Source organism: Gouania willdenowi, chromosome 20 (genome assembly GCF_900634775.1).
Source record: "Gouania willdenowi chromosome 20, fGouWil2.1, whole genome shotgun sequence".
In the NCBI taxonomy this organism is placed as follows: Eukaryota; Metazoa; Chordata; class Actinopteri; order Blenniiformes; family Gobiesocidae; genus Gouania; species Gouania willdenowi.
The window spans coordinates 15,380,984-15,395,293 of NC_041063.1; the positions used below are offsets into that span (position 1 = coordinate 15,380,984).

At 39.7% G+C, this 14,310-nt stretch overlaps 1 protein-coding gene across 15 annotated transcripts in view; it reads left to right on the forward strand.

Annotated features, from left to right (window-relative positions):
• kiaa1217 (KIAA1217 ortholog) overlaps positions 1–13,595 on the forward strand; it is a 130,362-nt gene extending 116,767 nt beyond the window's left edge. For 7 of the 15 annotated variants that reach the window (XM_028435021.1, XM_028435015.1, XM_028435017.1 and 4 more), the window contains 11 exons: positions 2,088–2,218; positions 3,580–3,727; positions 3,875–4,367; positions 5,533–5,731; positions 5,833–6,113; positions 6,937–7,092; positions 7,394–7,516; positions 8,608–8,688; positions 8,787–10,433; positions 10,910–11,041; positions 12,022–13,595. In XM_028435021.1, the coding sequence (XP_028290822.1) occupies positions 2,088–2,218; positions 3,580–3,727; positions 3,875–4,367; positions 5,533–5,731; positions 5,833–6,113; positions 6,937–7,092; positions 7,394–7,516; positions 8,608–8,688; positions 8,787–10,433; positions 10,910–11,041; positions 12,022–12,525 (3,895 nt within the window). In that variant the 3' untranslated portion in view covers positions 12,526–13,595. The remainder of the gene's footprint in view (positions 1–2,087; positions 2,219–3,579; positions 3,728–3,874; positions 4,368–5,532; positions 5,732–5,832; positions 6,114–6,936; positions 7,093–7,393; positions 7,517–8,607; positions 8,689–8,786; positions 10,434–10,909; positions 11,042–12,021) is intronic. The other 8 variants (XM_028435026.1, XM_028435029.1, XM_028435028.1 and 5 more) reach the window with 6 other exon arrangements.
• Positions 13,596–14,310: the final 715 nt, after the last annotated feature.

A 14,310-nucleotide genomic window follows, 5' to 3' on the forward strand; every position in this document is an offset into this window, starting at 1 on the left:
TGTTTGCAAATGAATAAAATTCTTGACATGGTTTCACCTTTAAAGACTTAACCCATATTTCTTCTGGGTCACATGAGCATTTTGTTCATTCATAGCAGCTCATACCAGTGTAGTCGAGCAGAAACAAACTAATTTTAGTTCAGGAAAATTAGTAATTTCAACAATACTGTGCCCTAGTTTGCACTTCCACGTATAAATGATAAGTAAAGCATTAAGGTGCTGATAATATCCAAACAATAAGTGATCATAAACTTAAATTCACTTAAATTTACTTGATTTTGTGACCAATTTTTATTAAATTTGGGGAAATGATGTGAGGACAGTCGTGGGATTTTGGAAAAACTGAGAATTCTTTCAACAAATTGAGATTAAAAATAACTGCAGTTATGTGATATATGCATTGGGAAGATGTGAGCCCTGCAAATATTGTGCTTTCATTGGTTTTGTGTATTTGGAGGGACTTCACTGAGATATCTACAACTGAATGGTTTGGTGATTTACACAATGATTCCTGATTTCTTTGTCATTTTTACTTTCTCCTGCTGTTCATATTGGTTGCTCTAAATAGCTGGATTGGGCCCCCTAGCCTTAAGTACCTGTAAGAGTTAGGGGTGTGAAAAAAAACTGAATTTCACAATGTATTGCGATTTTTTAAGCGCAGGTTTTTTTTATTTATTTATTTATTTTTTATTTTAAATTATTTCATTTTTTTTCTGCTATTTAATCAATATTTTTTCTTATTGTATTTTTCACATTTTCGTGCTGGAGACATTGTCACTTCTCAGCGGAGCGGCCTATCTACTGGGCATGTTGACCAGCTCCTGTTCCTACGTATCGTGATACGTATCGTATTGCAACGTCCTTGCCAATACTCACCCCTAGTAAGAGTTCTAGCGTCATCGTGACATTGCAGTTTGTTATATGAGGTGGGATTTGAGATGACCACAATTATTCAACCTGCTGGACTGGCTAGTGGGCGTGTCTGTCACCCACCACAGCTGGAATCCATCTGAATCTGCTCAGTCTGTAGCTGTCATTGCTCTGCCACACCCTGGATATTAGAAACACAAGGGAAATCCAAATTGGATATTAATCACAATGTCTTGCATGTTGTGAGAAAGAATGCATTTACTTACCAGCCTCAGGTAGAAGGTTGTGAAATCACATTCCCAGCGATAAAGTTACAAAACATACAATGGAATTAAGCAATCTCACTCTGCCTTGTGGAAGAGGAATTCATCAAAAGTTTTGTCTGAACATTTAAACAAATCAAAACTTTGAATCCTTATACAAACAAAGCAGAGTTGTGTGCCAACATACAGTGCCAGCACTTTTTTTTTTTTAGATTAAAAAAACAAACACATATATGATTTATTTGTCTGTAACTGGATATTGCGCCATTCCTCCACACCCTACCAGCCTTGGTATATCAGCACATTTAACACGCTGTCACAATCTTACCTTTCCTTCATTCATAATGTTATAAAGACTTTTTTCCCAAGGGCAAGCAGCCACAAAGAAACATCATTTTTGTTCCTTTCATGCAATCAAACTCAGCACAAAATGTTACCCTTTCACTCTGTTCCCACTGTGACTAACTGCATTTTATGAGGCCTGAGATTTCTCTGAGGATGGATTCATTTAAAGTCAGAATCTGCTGCTTCACAGAGATGTTCTCAATCAGTGTCACAAGTTGTCGTTTTGGGACGGAGCCCAGCCTAAATGAAAGCAAGAAATCTCTTGTGGACAAGAAAGTAAATTACATTTTCAGGTTGTTTGTGGTCAGTTTTAGATATGTGCTTACCATTTATTTTTTCTGAGTTATGTTACTTCATTTTTACCATCTTTGTGTCAACTTCAAGAAAAGTAATGGTGTCTCGCCCCCTGGTGTTTCAAAAAAGTCGTTACGTTCAATATTACTGCCAAATGACAAATAACTAAATCATGTTAATATGCCAGTATTAATCTGCTAATATACGTCTATTGTGTGCTTTGATGTTCACACTGCGGATTGAAATGAGATCAAGTTGTTCATCTCCTCTTTTGATTTGGGAATAATGGTAAGTGTACTGGTGTGTGCTTTGCAGTGACCTGGAGCAGTACGTGCACGCTCTTCAGAAGGACTCTGCTGCAGCGCACAGACAGGTCACCCTGAAGGACGTGGAAGAGGGAGCGGTGACTCTGAGGAAAGTGGGAGAGTCCCTGGCAGGGCTCAAAGGTACAAAGACACACCTAGGAAAGCCTGGGTGAATTCTCATGTGTCCTCACAATAGTAAGGTGATTTGTGTTTGTTGCTGTTTTCTTTATTTAGCAGGGTTCTCACAAGGAATTTTTCACGGCATAGGGGAATCGCATGGCGCGCAAACGAGCAAGTGGCACTGTTGCGGACAATTTAGAAATGTGTAACTCTCGGAGGGTCAAATTTAGTAAAGTAAAGCTAAAGTTATCTTTATTCCTCCCTTACTTTAAAGCTAAAAGTAAATGAGGTATTATGGGGGACCTGCAGTAATACTGGAACACACAAGGACGCGCACACACAGGCGTGGAGGATGCACACAGGAGAGCTTAATTGGGCCGAAAAAAGAAGACCCGGTCCGAGAGAACACGGCCCGAACTTGTCCGACCAGAATGAAGCCGATGTCTCTTTAAGCCCAAACCCGTTTTCAACTTGACGCTATTCACATCCGTGTGCGTGCACGTAGAATGATCTGTTGCGAGTTATAAACGTGACGAGCAGCTTCATGTGCCGCTGCTCCAGTTGAAGCTCTGTTTATATTGAACGGTGCATACAGGCAGCATCGGGGGCAGCTAAGTGGCGGCAGGGGTCCTCAGGTGAAGATGAGGACCTCTGAGTAAATTGCCTGTTTTCAATTGACGGTGCAGCTGATGTATGTGTTTCTAGATTATTCAGATTTTTAAAAAAGTTAAAACAACCCGTGCAAATTAAAAAAGGAAACCATCGCTCCGTAGGGGAGCAAATTTACAACTTTGGGGGCCCCTATGCTCAGAACCCTGTTTAGTGAACTACTACTGTATTAGTCTGATGCTAAAGTCATTTAATATAAGGTTATACATTTATATATTTGAATATTGTGTAAACTGTAGATGTTTAAGATAAATTGAAAAAATAAATAATAATTGAATTTGTAAAGCTTTTTTAATGCACATGGAAGCAGCAGATCAGTCTATATTCTTAGTTTTAAAACCAACTTAAGTTAATTATTCCGACCTTTAAAAAAAAAAAACCCCAGACATAAATGATGTCAGTATAGAAATCTACAAAACACATAGAAAAAAATAGAAAGTTGTCTCTATTGATCTTTGCTCTATTGATGATTTTGTTATAATAAACAATACTTATACTTTATATTATCAAGAACGTTTTAAGACGGCATACGTCCAACTCTTTCATAATGGATGAACAAACAAATATATCATGATTGCCAATAAGGTAAAGAGAAGTAGTAAACTAATGAAAAAAACACAAAATAAATTATTACAAGTACTTTTTTCTCCTCAGGGAAACTTGAAGCAAGTCTTCTTCATCCTTTTCTGTTGTGTGTTTGTGTGTTTCTTCAGGAGAGTTTCCAGCCCTGCAGACCAGGATGCGGGCTGTGCTCAGGGTGGAGGTGGAGGCTGTCAAATTTTTAAAGGAGGAGCCACATAAACTGGACACCATGCTGAAAAGGGTCAAGAGTCTGACTGACAGCCTCAGCAGTCTGCGAAGGTATGATGGTGATGTAGGAAACTAGTTTAAGATTCGCTAGATTTTCATATCCATCATCAGGCTTGTGGTGATCATCAATACATGTTTGTAATAAAAACCATGTTTTCAGCTCCTTGTGTGTATATATTTTGTTTTTTTTAAAAACAGATTTGCCACAGAGAATTGTCAGAAAGGATCTGATTCTCCCACTCCTGTCGCTGTGGATAACAGCCCAGCTGTAGCAGCAACAGAGACACACAGAGAATCTCCTCCTGCCTCTGTTCCTCCTTCCTCCTCCTCCTCCTCCACCACCCCTGAGCCTCAGAACTCCACCCTCAGATCTGAAGTGATGTCGTCGTCCCCAGTGGTCGTCCATCACGTGCAGAGCGCACCAGTCCACGTGCAGCAGTCCCGGCAGTCTGCAGCTCTGTCAACTCAGCCCAGTCCACCGCTCACCCCTAGCCCCACGCAGGGCTCCAGTCCCAACCTGGGCAAGAGTCAAGAACCTCCCAAAGAGACAACCTCTAAAGCAGAGAGTCCTACTCGCCACAAGAAGACAAATGGGAATCCTCTAAATAATGGCAATGGTAACCAGGATCTTGTTATTGGGGAGCTGCAAACCATTAAGGACAAGAGTAAAAGTAGAGCTATGTCCATAGAGGTATGTTTGAGCATCTTTCAAGACTTTATAGATACATGTATTGTAAATAGGGCTGTTTTTTTAATTTTTTTTTAAATGAAATAAAGAAGAAGAAAAAATCTCGAAAATTTTGACTTAAAGTCTGACCAGAAAGACAATTCAGGGTTAAATTTGCTGATGCAAAATGCCACACAGGCACATTTATTAACAAACAGCTGCAAAATTTGTTCTACATTTGACTTTATCTCCTCTAAGGGACAGTGCGAGTGAGGTCTGTTGTGTCGCTTGGTCAGTGGAAGGTCTGGGTTACGATGCACTGTGCTCTTCATGCTCTTCTGAGAAGTAGCAAAAGCAGTGATTCCTAAGACAAGTATTCTAAAATAAAATAATCTTAAAAACATATATATATAATATATATATTCCATATCCCCAAAAAAGAAGTCGATATATTTTGAATCTCGATATATTACCCAGCCCTAATTGACGATTTTTCATTTATTTGCGAGTCAAATATTACAACAGTTGGTGGTACCAAATCATTGGCGCATACCAATATATAAATGGGGCCCATTACCCCGTATGTGTTACGGGGGCGCCAGGGGGCCCCACTTTTCAAATGACTACTCCTCCATTAGTTCTTGTTTGATAATGCAGTTTGGTATGAATACTCTATGAATGAATATGATGAGATGCTCATGCCCTTTTTTTGAAATGGGGCCCGTGGGCCCACACCCGGGAACATAGAACGTTGATTAGGATTATGCCCTGCACAATTTGATTAGGGGCTCGGGGACCCACGCCCCCCCTTTCTTCGGCAATTTCCATTAAAGACGTTTTCTCATTTATTTTTGAGTCAAATATTGCAACAGTTGGTTGTACCAAATGATTGACACTTACCAATATATGAAAGGCCCCATTCATATATTGGTATACTCCGTATGTGCCACGGGGGCGCAGGGGGCCCCATTTTTTAAAATGACTACCCCTCGGTTAATGCTCGTTGAATCGGGCTGTAATTTGACATGGATATTCTATGAGCAGATGTCAAGAGCCTCTTACAGACCTTTTTTCACTCTGAGTCATTTGACTGAATTCTCAGGAACGTGTTATATGCTATTTAGCGTGGAGACGTTCCGCGGGCCCGGCCGTAGTTCATCTAAACATGTTTCTTTATTCTGTTTTGTAGGCAGCAGAGAAGGAGTGGGAGGAAAGGAGGCTGAACATGGGTCAATATGATGGGAAAGAGTTTGAGAAGCTCCTTCTGGAGGCCCAGGTCAACATGATGAAAGGAATTCCAAGTTTAGAGGTGGAGGAGAACACCACACTGTCTCCAGCTGCCACTGTGGAAAAGGAAGAAATCTCAAGCGATGGCGCGTCACCATCAGGTACTAATATAATATGTCACAAATGTAACCTACTGACAATACTTATGAATGGTTTGATACCCTTATAATTTTTTTATCCCAATTTTTTGCTGTAACTGAAGAGCCCCAGTCAGGCCTACCTTCAGACAAACCTTCCAAAAAGGTCCCTGAGAAGCTTCCTAAACCAGTGATGGAGAAACCAACCAAGCTACTGATGGACAGACCCTCCAAGATCAACAGCAAGCCTCAAGCCCCTGAAGGTTTGATGAAACAGGCGCCGGAAAAGTCAAACAAGTCTCCACCTCCGCCTCCTCCGAGGAAGACCTACAACAGCTCAGGAATTACCACGACACGCTCCGGTGAAGTGGTTTTCACCAACAGAAGAGAGTCGCTCTCTGCTCAGGTGAGTACAGAAGAACTTCTGAATACAGAGCAAAATTAGGAACATAATTTTGTTACCAAGTGACAAAATTACATTTTAACACTGCTACACCAAGTAAGTGGCACAATACCATCTGACTATACTGTCTTCGGGTACATCTTTTTTTTCTAATTTATGTCTGTCCCACAGTTGTATATTTGCACTATTATCCTATGTTAGTATTTATTTTTGTTCTTACTGTTTGCTTTTGCTATTCTATGGTGTTGCTACAATGTGTGAATTCAAAAAAGGTTTATTCTATTCTATTCTATATCAGGGATATTCAATTATACTTTAAATAGGGCCAGATTTTTTGGAAACTTCATTCATTTTTTTCAATAGAAAATAAGATGGGATTACAAAAGTGAACATTTCAGTGTAAATGAATAATATGAAATAATTGTATTAATAAAACAAAATAAAATTCAAGAAAAAAATGCATTATACAGCAGGGCCACAAGATAGCACCATCATTCAAAGAGTCAAAGGAAACGTAACATAATAACCTTTGATCTATTGTAATAGTTACTTAAATGAGAATGCAAAATCAAATTCCAGAAAAGGGGATCATGCCACCATACATTTTTGTCAATAATGAATCTTAAGGTAATAAAGACAAGACCTTGTTAATCCACCCTATGGTAAATGGACTTTATAACCACCAAGATAGTCCCAAAGTGCTTCACAATATCAGCTCATTCATCCATTCACACTCACTCACACACCAGTAGTGACATTTTTATTTAAACCAAGGTTTTCCTTTGTTTATTAAATATGGTCATTTCTGTGCAATAACCCTGAACAGGAGGCTGATGAGGAGGCTCCACCTACCTCGCCTCAACCCAAACCCACCAAGGTGGCACCGGAGACGAAGCCAATGCCTGTAACCCCTCCACCCGTCAATGCTGTGGATGCTCACGAGGAGGAAGATGAAGGGGACAAAATAATGGCAGAGCTCCAGGTCAGACACTCATACATTAACAAAAAACAAACTGATATAAACAGATTATCTTGAACATGAATGAAAATGCTGGTTGGTTATTGCAAACTACTGCTTTGTGGGAGTGGGTTTTGTCATTTTGATTTGAGATGATGGACTTCCTTTAGGGTGGCAATGGATGTGCTTTTACAGCTGGTAAACAGTTCCCTCCTTGGCACTTTACAACACTTTTGAAGTACAAGGGTGCATGAGGGGGCACACACTTTCTCTCCTCAAACCCTCTATGCCTCTGTCCCCCCCGGCCTTTTCTTTTATTCTTCAGGTTTTCCAGAAGTGCACAGTTAAGGATGTAGGAATGAAAAATTCAGTTGATTCTACCCCTCGAATTGAACCACAAATCAAAGAAATAAGACCAGGGACTTTGTTGCCTCTTAAAGAGAAAAAGGTAATACATGTATATGTAAAACGCCGTGCAGCTGCCCTGTTAACCGCCTGCCTCTACCAACTGTATGATGCAATAAAATGGCTGCGCTTTAACATTTTCACAACTTTCTGCACTCCTGCTTTGACTGGAGAGAAGCACCCTAGCCTTCACAAGAGCTCCTTTGCTCCCTACCTTATTTTTCCCCTTCCTTTGATTCTGCTGGATCTCCCTGCTTGGATATCTGTTCAGGATTAAGTCTGCATAAAACCAAGCCTTGTGAAAAGGTCTTCTGTGTGTCTGGTGTACACAACCATGTGTTTCTCATATGATTTAAATATAACTTGTCTTTTCTACTAAATCAATAAAGATTTTAGGTCTGTATTTTACAGGCAATCAAATTGTCTTTTGTCTTTCTTTAATGAAAGTTTACATAGAACATTTACGGTTAAGTAATGATAAAAAAGAAGAAAAAAAAATGTACGATTTGCGGACACAAAGTATTTTTGCAGACTTGGTTCACTGAGGGTCAGGCTGGCCACTTTGCATGTTTCTCTCCTCACACGTACTTTTCTGATAAATTACTTTTTCCACTCCTTATCCTTGCACAATTTTATCTCAACTTGGCTTTCTCAGCTTTCCACAACCAAACTTTGGTTTTCTGACACTAAGGTAATTGAATATTGATGATCAAATGTCTGATGTTAATTGTGAAAAAAATATTTCTAGAAGTTAGTCTCAAGCTTACATGAGGAATGCTGTAAATGATAAACCCATAAAACTACATTACAGATACTGAAAAGGCTATACATACAGTAATACTTCACGTATTGCCTATTTTAAAATGAACTGCATTGCATTTATTGATTTTGCATGGTCTTATATATGGGATTCAAACTAAGACAGGTCAAAATTTGTCGTAATATGATAGGATAAAATAAATCAAATAAAAAAAGAAAACGTAAGCAGCTCATTGTGTTTTTGATATGCTTGTTTTGAGATGGTCGTGTGTTGCTATGCATATTACTGCAAGTCATATACAGTAAATTGAGTCAGAGTTTGCTGCATGGCGCACCAGTTGCACAGTAATATTGTTTCCACGTACACTATCCTAGCAGAGTTCAGAGCTGAAGCGTGAGGATAAAGTTCCAGAAACCGATGAAAATGGGAATACTACTTTACGGCAGAGCCAAGGCGTGAGTATTATTTTTTTTGTGGAACTACTAGGCTACATTATAGAGTACATTATAATGTGAAATTGTTTTAAAATGACAAAATGTTGTTACTTCTGCAGGTCATTTATTACGTGACTGGCCAGATTCCCAAAGACCAGCAACCCCCATTAGGAACCGAGGACACCCACGAACACAAAGATTCCACACAGTCTTCAACACAGGTCTCAAATGTCAATGTTAATGACAATTCTCCAAGCCAGCAACATCATCAGCAGCAACAGCCGCCTCAGTCTCCACCTCCCAAATCACCTGTAACACCACCACCTATATCGCCCAAGCCTGTAGGACTCAGTGGTTTCAAACTGCCAAAGAAGAAAGTACCTGTAAAACGCCCTGATTCTTTGAAGACCAGCACAGAAATGCAAAAGGGAAAAATCAAATTGATCACAGAAAAGAAAAATAAAGTAGACCAGGAGCAGGTTACCCCTTGTAAAAATGCTGCACCTGAGCCAGTGTTGACCAAAACAGTGGTTGCTGTGAAAGAGTCAGCCAATCCCACAGTAACTCTTCAAAAAACTCATTCGATTGTGGTCAGTAATCTATCAAACACTGAAGAAATAGAAGAAGGGGCTGGTCTTAGTCCTGATTTACCTGAAGAAGAGGCACCTCCACCACCAGACAACATTGCGTTTATGATCACAAATACCAAAGTTCAAGCCCTGTCTTGTGGCGAGTACCAAGAACTTGTCAATGCCAAGAAAGGCAGCGTCCAGACTGTTACCGTAGGTAATGCAGTCAACCGTGGAAACGCAACATCCGATCCCTCTCTGCCACAAGATTATGGCTTCAACAGGAAGCCTGTGATCATCATCTTTGATGAGCCGATGGATATCCGGTCCGCTTATAAGCGCCTCTCCACCATCTTTGAATGTGAGGAGGAACTGGACAGAATGCTTTCAGAAGAGCGCATTGATGAGGAAAGTGAGGAATCAGACACAGAGAGGAGTGGTGGGCTTACTGTAAAAGCTGAGAAAGATAAAAAACACGGTGGCAAAAAGGTCAGGTGCTCTGAAGGAGCTTCAGATCAAGCCAGTTTGTCATCAACCTCATCTTCTTCTTCTGAATTGCTAGACAGTGGAGTTAACTTGGAGTCAAATGGAGATGCTAAACAGGAGGGAAAGAAGAAGTTCAAGTTTAAGTTCCCAAAGAAGCAGCTTGCAGCACTTACCCAGGCTATTCGCTCAGGCCCAAAGTCTGGCAAAAAAACTCTGCAGGTGGTCGTGTATGAAGATGAAGAGGAATCGGATGGTACTGTTAAGCAGCACAAAGAAGCAAAGAGGTTTGAGATTAAACGATCTAAATCTTTGGCAGAAAACCCCAAAGGTAATGGTAGTTCATTGTTGAAGAGACAGAGCTCCGAAGCCGTCTGCAGGACAGATGAGATTCGGAAAAGCACCTACAAGACACTGGACAGCTTGGAGCAAACCATCAAGCAACTGGAGACGACCATTAGTGAGATGGGACCACTTTCTCCTGAGGAGTCAGTCAGCACTGAGGAGGCTAAAACAGGGAATGGTAAACTACCAGAGGGAGTGGGGTTGAAGAGGTCTTCCTCTCTCCCTGCATCAAAAGGGCCGAGCCCAAAGGTACCCAGTAGAAGTTCCTTGCAGAAGAAGACTAAACCTCAGCTCCTTCCTCGCCCTGTAATCATCCCTTCTACCAACACCACCAACACTGTCCCCAGTGTTCCCAGCACCGTACAACAGGTCTCTCTCTAGCTCTCGTTGCTACAGAAGGTTTTGGGTCCTTCTCTTTCAGTTTCCAACTGCCTTACCTCCACCATTAACCACTGAAATCACCAAAATAATTAATCCACTCTGCAGGTTTTTGGAAATGTTGGATATGTCTCCAATGGTTTTCCGCCTCTACTAAATCATTTGACGTCATTGGGGGTCTGGGCTCTTTCAGACTTTTGCTGAAACAATTGGGTGTTCAGCAAATAGCACAAGACACTGCCTTGATGATTTAACTATGATTACTTCCTTACCTTTGAATGCATGTACGATGTATACTGACTTTGAGGTTTATGGTCCAACTGGGTGCATGATCTTTCACTGGTGTTTTAATTTTGTATGGCAGGTTGTTCACCCTGAGTGCCTTGACTTTTCATACTTCCTATGTGGTGTGTTTTCTCTATCTTTTTTTCATTTTTCTTTTGTTTTTCGTTTGGATCCCCTTGCAGAACACCAGTGTCGCTTCCCCTACTAGTCGGATGCCCGTCCCTTTATCCGCGAAGTCCAGGCAGTCCCCGGGTACAACCGACAAAGCAGGAAAACAACAAAAACTGCAGGACGCTCAAAGGCAGTTCCGACAGGTAGTTTTAATGTAGGGTCTCAGCAGAGGCAAGCTAAAGTATGTTAGAATCAAAACATTGAGGCATATAAAGGAGGGACTACCAAAGCTGTGAAATTTCAAAAAAAGACCATCCTTGTGGCAAATATGGATCTGTTAATGTTCCTCTGGAGTCTGCTCTGATACAAAGGCATGTTTGACTCTTGACTGTTACCCCATAACATCACTGTACTGTATGCTTCTGCATGTCCACACTGCTCATGGTTTTCGCTGTGTTGGTGGTTAAAAAAAAAATCGGATGGAAAAAAATGACAAAGAGGAATCCTATCATGTCAGCATCTACGTTGTCATCACACCCTGAGCTCCAATCACAGCTGAGTCCCTAAACAGTGTTGCCAAATTCTGAAAATCTAATAGCTCTGAATGATTGCAAACCTAACTGACTTTTTTTGGCTATGCTCCTAATTTCTCACAACGCTCAAACCCAACAATACCTGCACAGTTTACCTAACAACCCATTTACAGATTTTTTTCTTCCCCCCGGAAAAACAAAAACCCTATTGTTATTCACTCATCTTGCACCATTGATGAAATACTGGCCCACATCTTCCCTGTCTTCTGTCACTGTTCACACTCCTAACCCTGTGTTCTTCTTCTTGTATGCAGCTCTGTCCCAGTCCCCAACAAGACCTAGTATTCACTCTAACACACTGTCCCCCTGTAGAGATGCCCACCCTGTCCTGCCATCACACTGTCTAACTCCTGCTGCGTTGTGTTTCCCGGTAACATGTCTCCAAGTTCAATATGTCTCACATTCCATGTAGTGTAGTCAAAAGTAGAGCTTTCATGTATGATATTTTTGTGTCTTGATAATATTTTCATAGTTTGTCAATGTAAATAACTAGTAGATTTTTTTTTTGTTGTTGTCTTGCTTTTGTATGTATTATGTTTCCGGTTTCCTATTTTGACAATCAGTATCTGTTTTGGCATTTCTGTTTGCAGGCTAACGGAAGTGCTAAAAGATTGGGGGATCATAAAACTACTTCCCCTACTATACCCACCTCTAAAATCCCCGCTTTTTATCCTAGCTCTACTAAAGGCAACTCCCAATCTGCACAGAATTCCGATGCTACTAACCCCATTAACCCTTCCACCTCCTCTGTCACCAAGTCCTCTACTCTTTCGTCCCCTGTTGCTCGTTCCGGTTCCCTCCCCTCCTCATTCCTCCCTTCCCTGTCTAACGGATCCCTCAAACACCCCACCCCCTCACAGCACACAGGTAAAGCTATTCCGTTTTCCTCGCAGACTCAGAATGGTCGAGTGCACTCCTCCTCCTCTTCCTCCTCCTCTTCCTCCCCCTCACCTCTGTCGCCCACACCTTTGGGCCCAGGTGGAAAGAGCATCCGTACAATACACACCCCCAGCTTCACCAGCTACAGATCCCACAACGGCAGCAACGGCAAATCCTGCATCCCAACAGCAACAGCAGCTAAGGACACAACCTAGCCTCAAAATGCCCTCAGGCTATTCAGTATAGCAGGTAGCCACGTTTGTTTTGTTTTTCAGTTACTTTTTCCTGTTTTTGAATTCTTTTGGTAAAGTATTGATTGATGCACTCCCACAACTCATCTTTTATTTGACACTGGCATTCAGTTTCTTATTATTTTATTTTTAAATGTTGAATCATTCTTGGTTTTGGATTCTCTGTAGAAGTTCTAACAAAAATGTTTTATAATATACCGAAACTATCAGCTTTCACAATGATTTTTTGGTGATATGGAAGAGTTTGTGGTGTAGAAAATATATTTTCTTGTCGTGGTTATAAATAGGGGTATGGAGTTGAGTTGATGTACAATCGAAAACAAACTTGTAAAAAATGTTTTATTTTTTAAACAAAACCGTTGAATAACGATAGTGTATTTAATCTTCTATATCATGTTCCCGGATATTCAACACAGCCCATGTTAACGCCTTTTTATGAACGTATACAGTACATGATGTATACGCACGTTTTAAAGTTGAACTCATGAACGTCAGTTTTCAGGGTTTTTTTTCCTCCATTGATTTTAACTGCAGGTTTATCACAGATGTCTGATTTTTTTTTTTTTTTTTTTTTTTAATTATTATTATTATTTTACTGTGCCTATTTGCCAAAGTTTGTTTATAGCTCACTTCAGGCCTGACCCAGTCATGATCTTTTGGGGGAAATGACATGCACTCTATTGTGTGACAACTACATGGTTGACCTACTTCTGCTTTTGATTTGTTGTACCTGTAATAAAATAAAATTAAAAAAAAAACTAAGTGATAAATCTCTTCTACAACCTGTACATATAGATACTAAGAAAAAAGTAGTTTTGTTAACACACCAAAGTTTATTTCATATGCATGCCTTTTAAATACTGTAGGAGAGTGGTGTAAAAGAAGAATTATGTTTGCACAGATAGATTTTTGTACATATGTGGTTTCCTCTCATTTTTGTAAAGCTTTAAATCATACTATAAAGGAGCAATGTGGTCATGACAAAACTGTGTTGGAGTAGCAAAAAAAATAAAGACTTGCATGCTTGTAGTGCATTATGTGTCTATGTGATTATTTTCTCCTGTGGGTTTCTGACGTTTTTCAACGTGATGTGTGGGTGATGGGGCAGTTCTCCAATTCTCATTTCTTCTAAACCTGTGGTTTCCTGCCACTTTAAATATTTGCCTGGTGTTGCATGCAGTCTAATATTGAATTCAGCGTTCCTAATCGCTACATAGAGAGGTAAGAGTGATATGAATATCTATCACTGTGTTATACTTTTTACCACTAAATGATACTTTATTTTGATGTATTGTTTTATGCTGTTATATTTTCAACCAAATCCATGGTTTACATGTAGCATACAAATTTTTAAAGTTGCATCAAGACAGAAAAAAGGTTTGGATAAACTTTCTACTTATTCAATTATTAGTTATTTATTTTATTATTATTATTTAATACTTTTCATATGTCAAATGAATGATTTAAAGTATTTTTTTTAATTTTCATGTTTACTGTATTTAGTACAATCCAATATTTTTAAATTAAATTAAATACATGTGAAAAATTGATACACATTAAAGCTGCAATTAGGGTTGGTAAATGCCAATACACGTCATCTGATCTGAAAAACTTGCATCTTGAATTAGGGCTGGGCATTATCAGGATTTAAGATATATTGAGTTTTCTATTTTGGTGATATAGAAAATTACAATATCGCCTATATTGATATATATTGTTTTACTTTTATTTTTTTTAGCTAAATTTGTA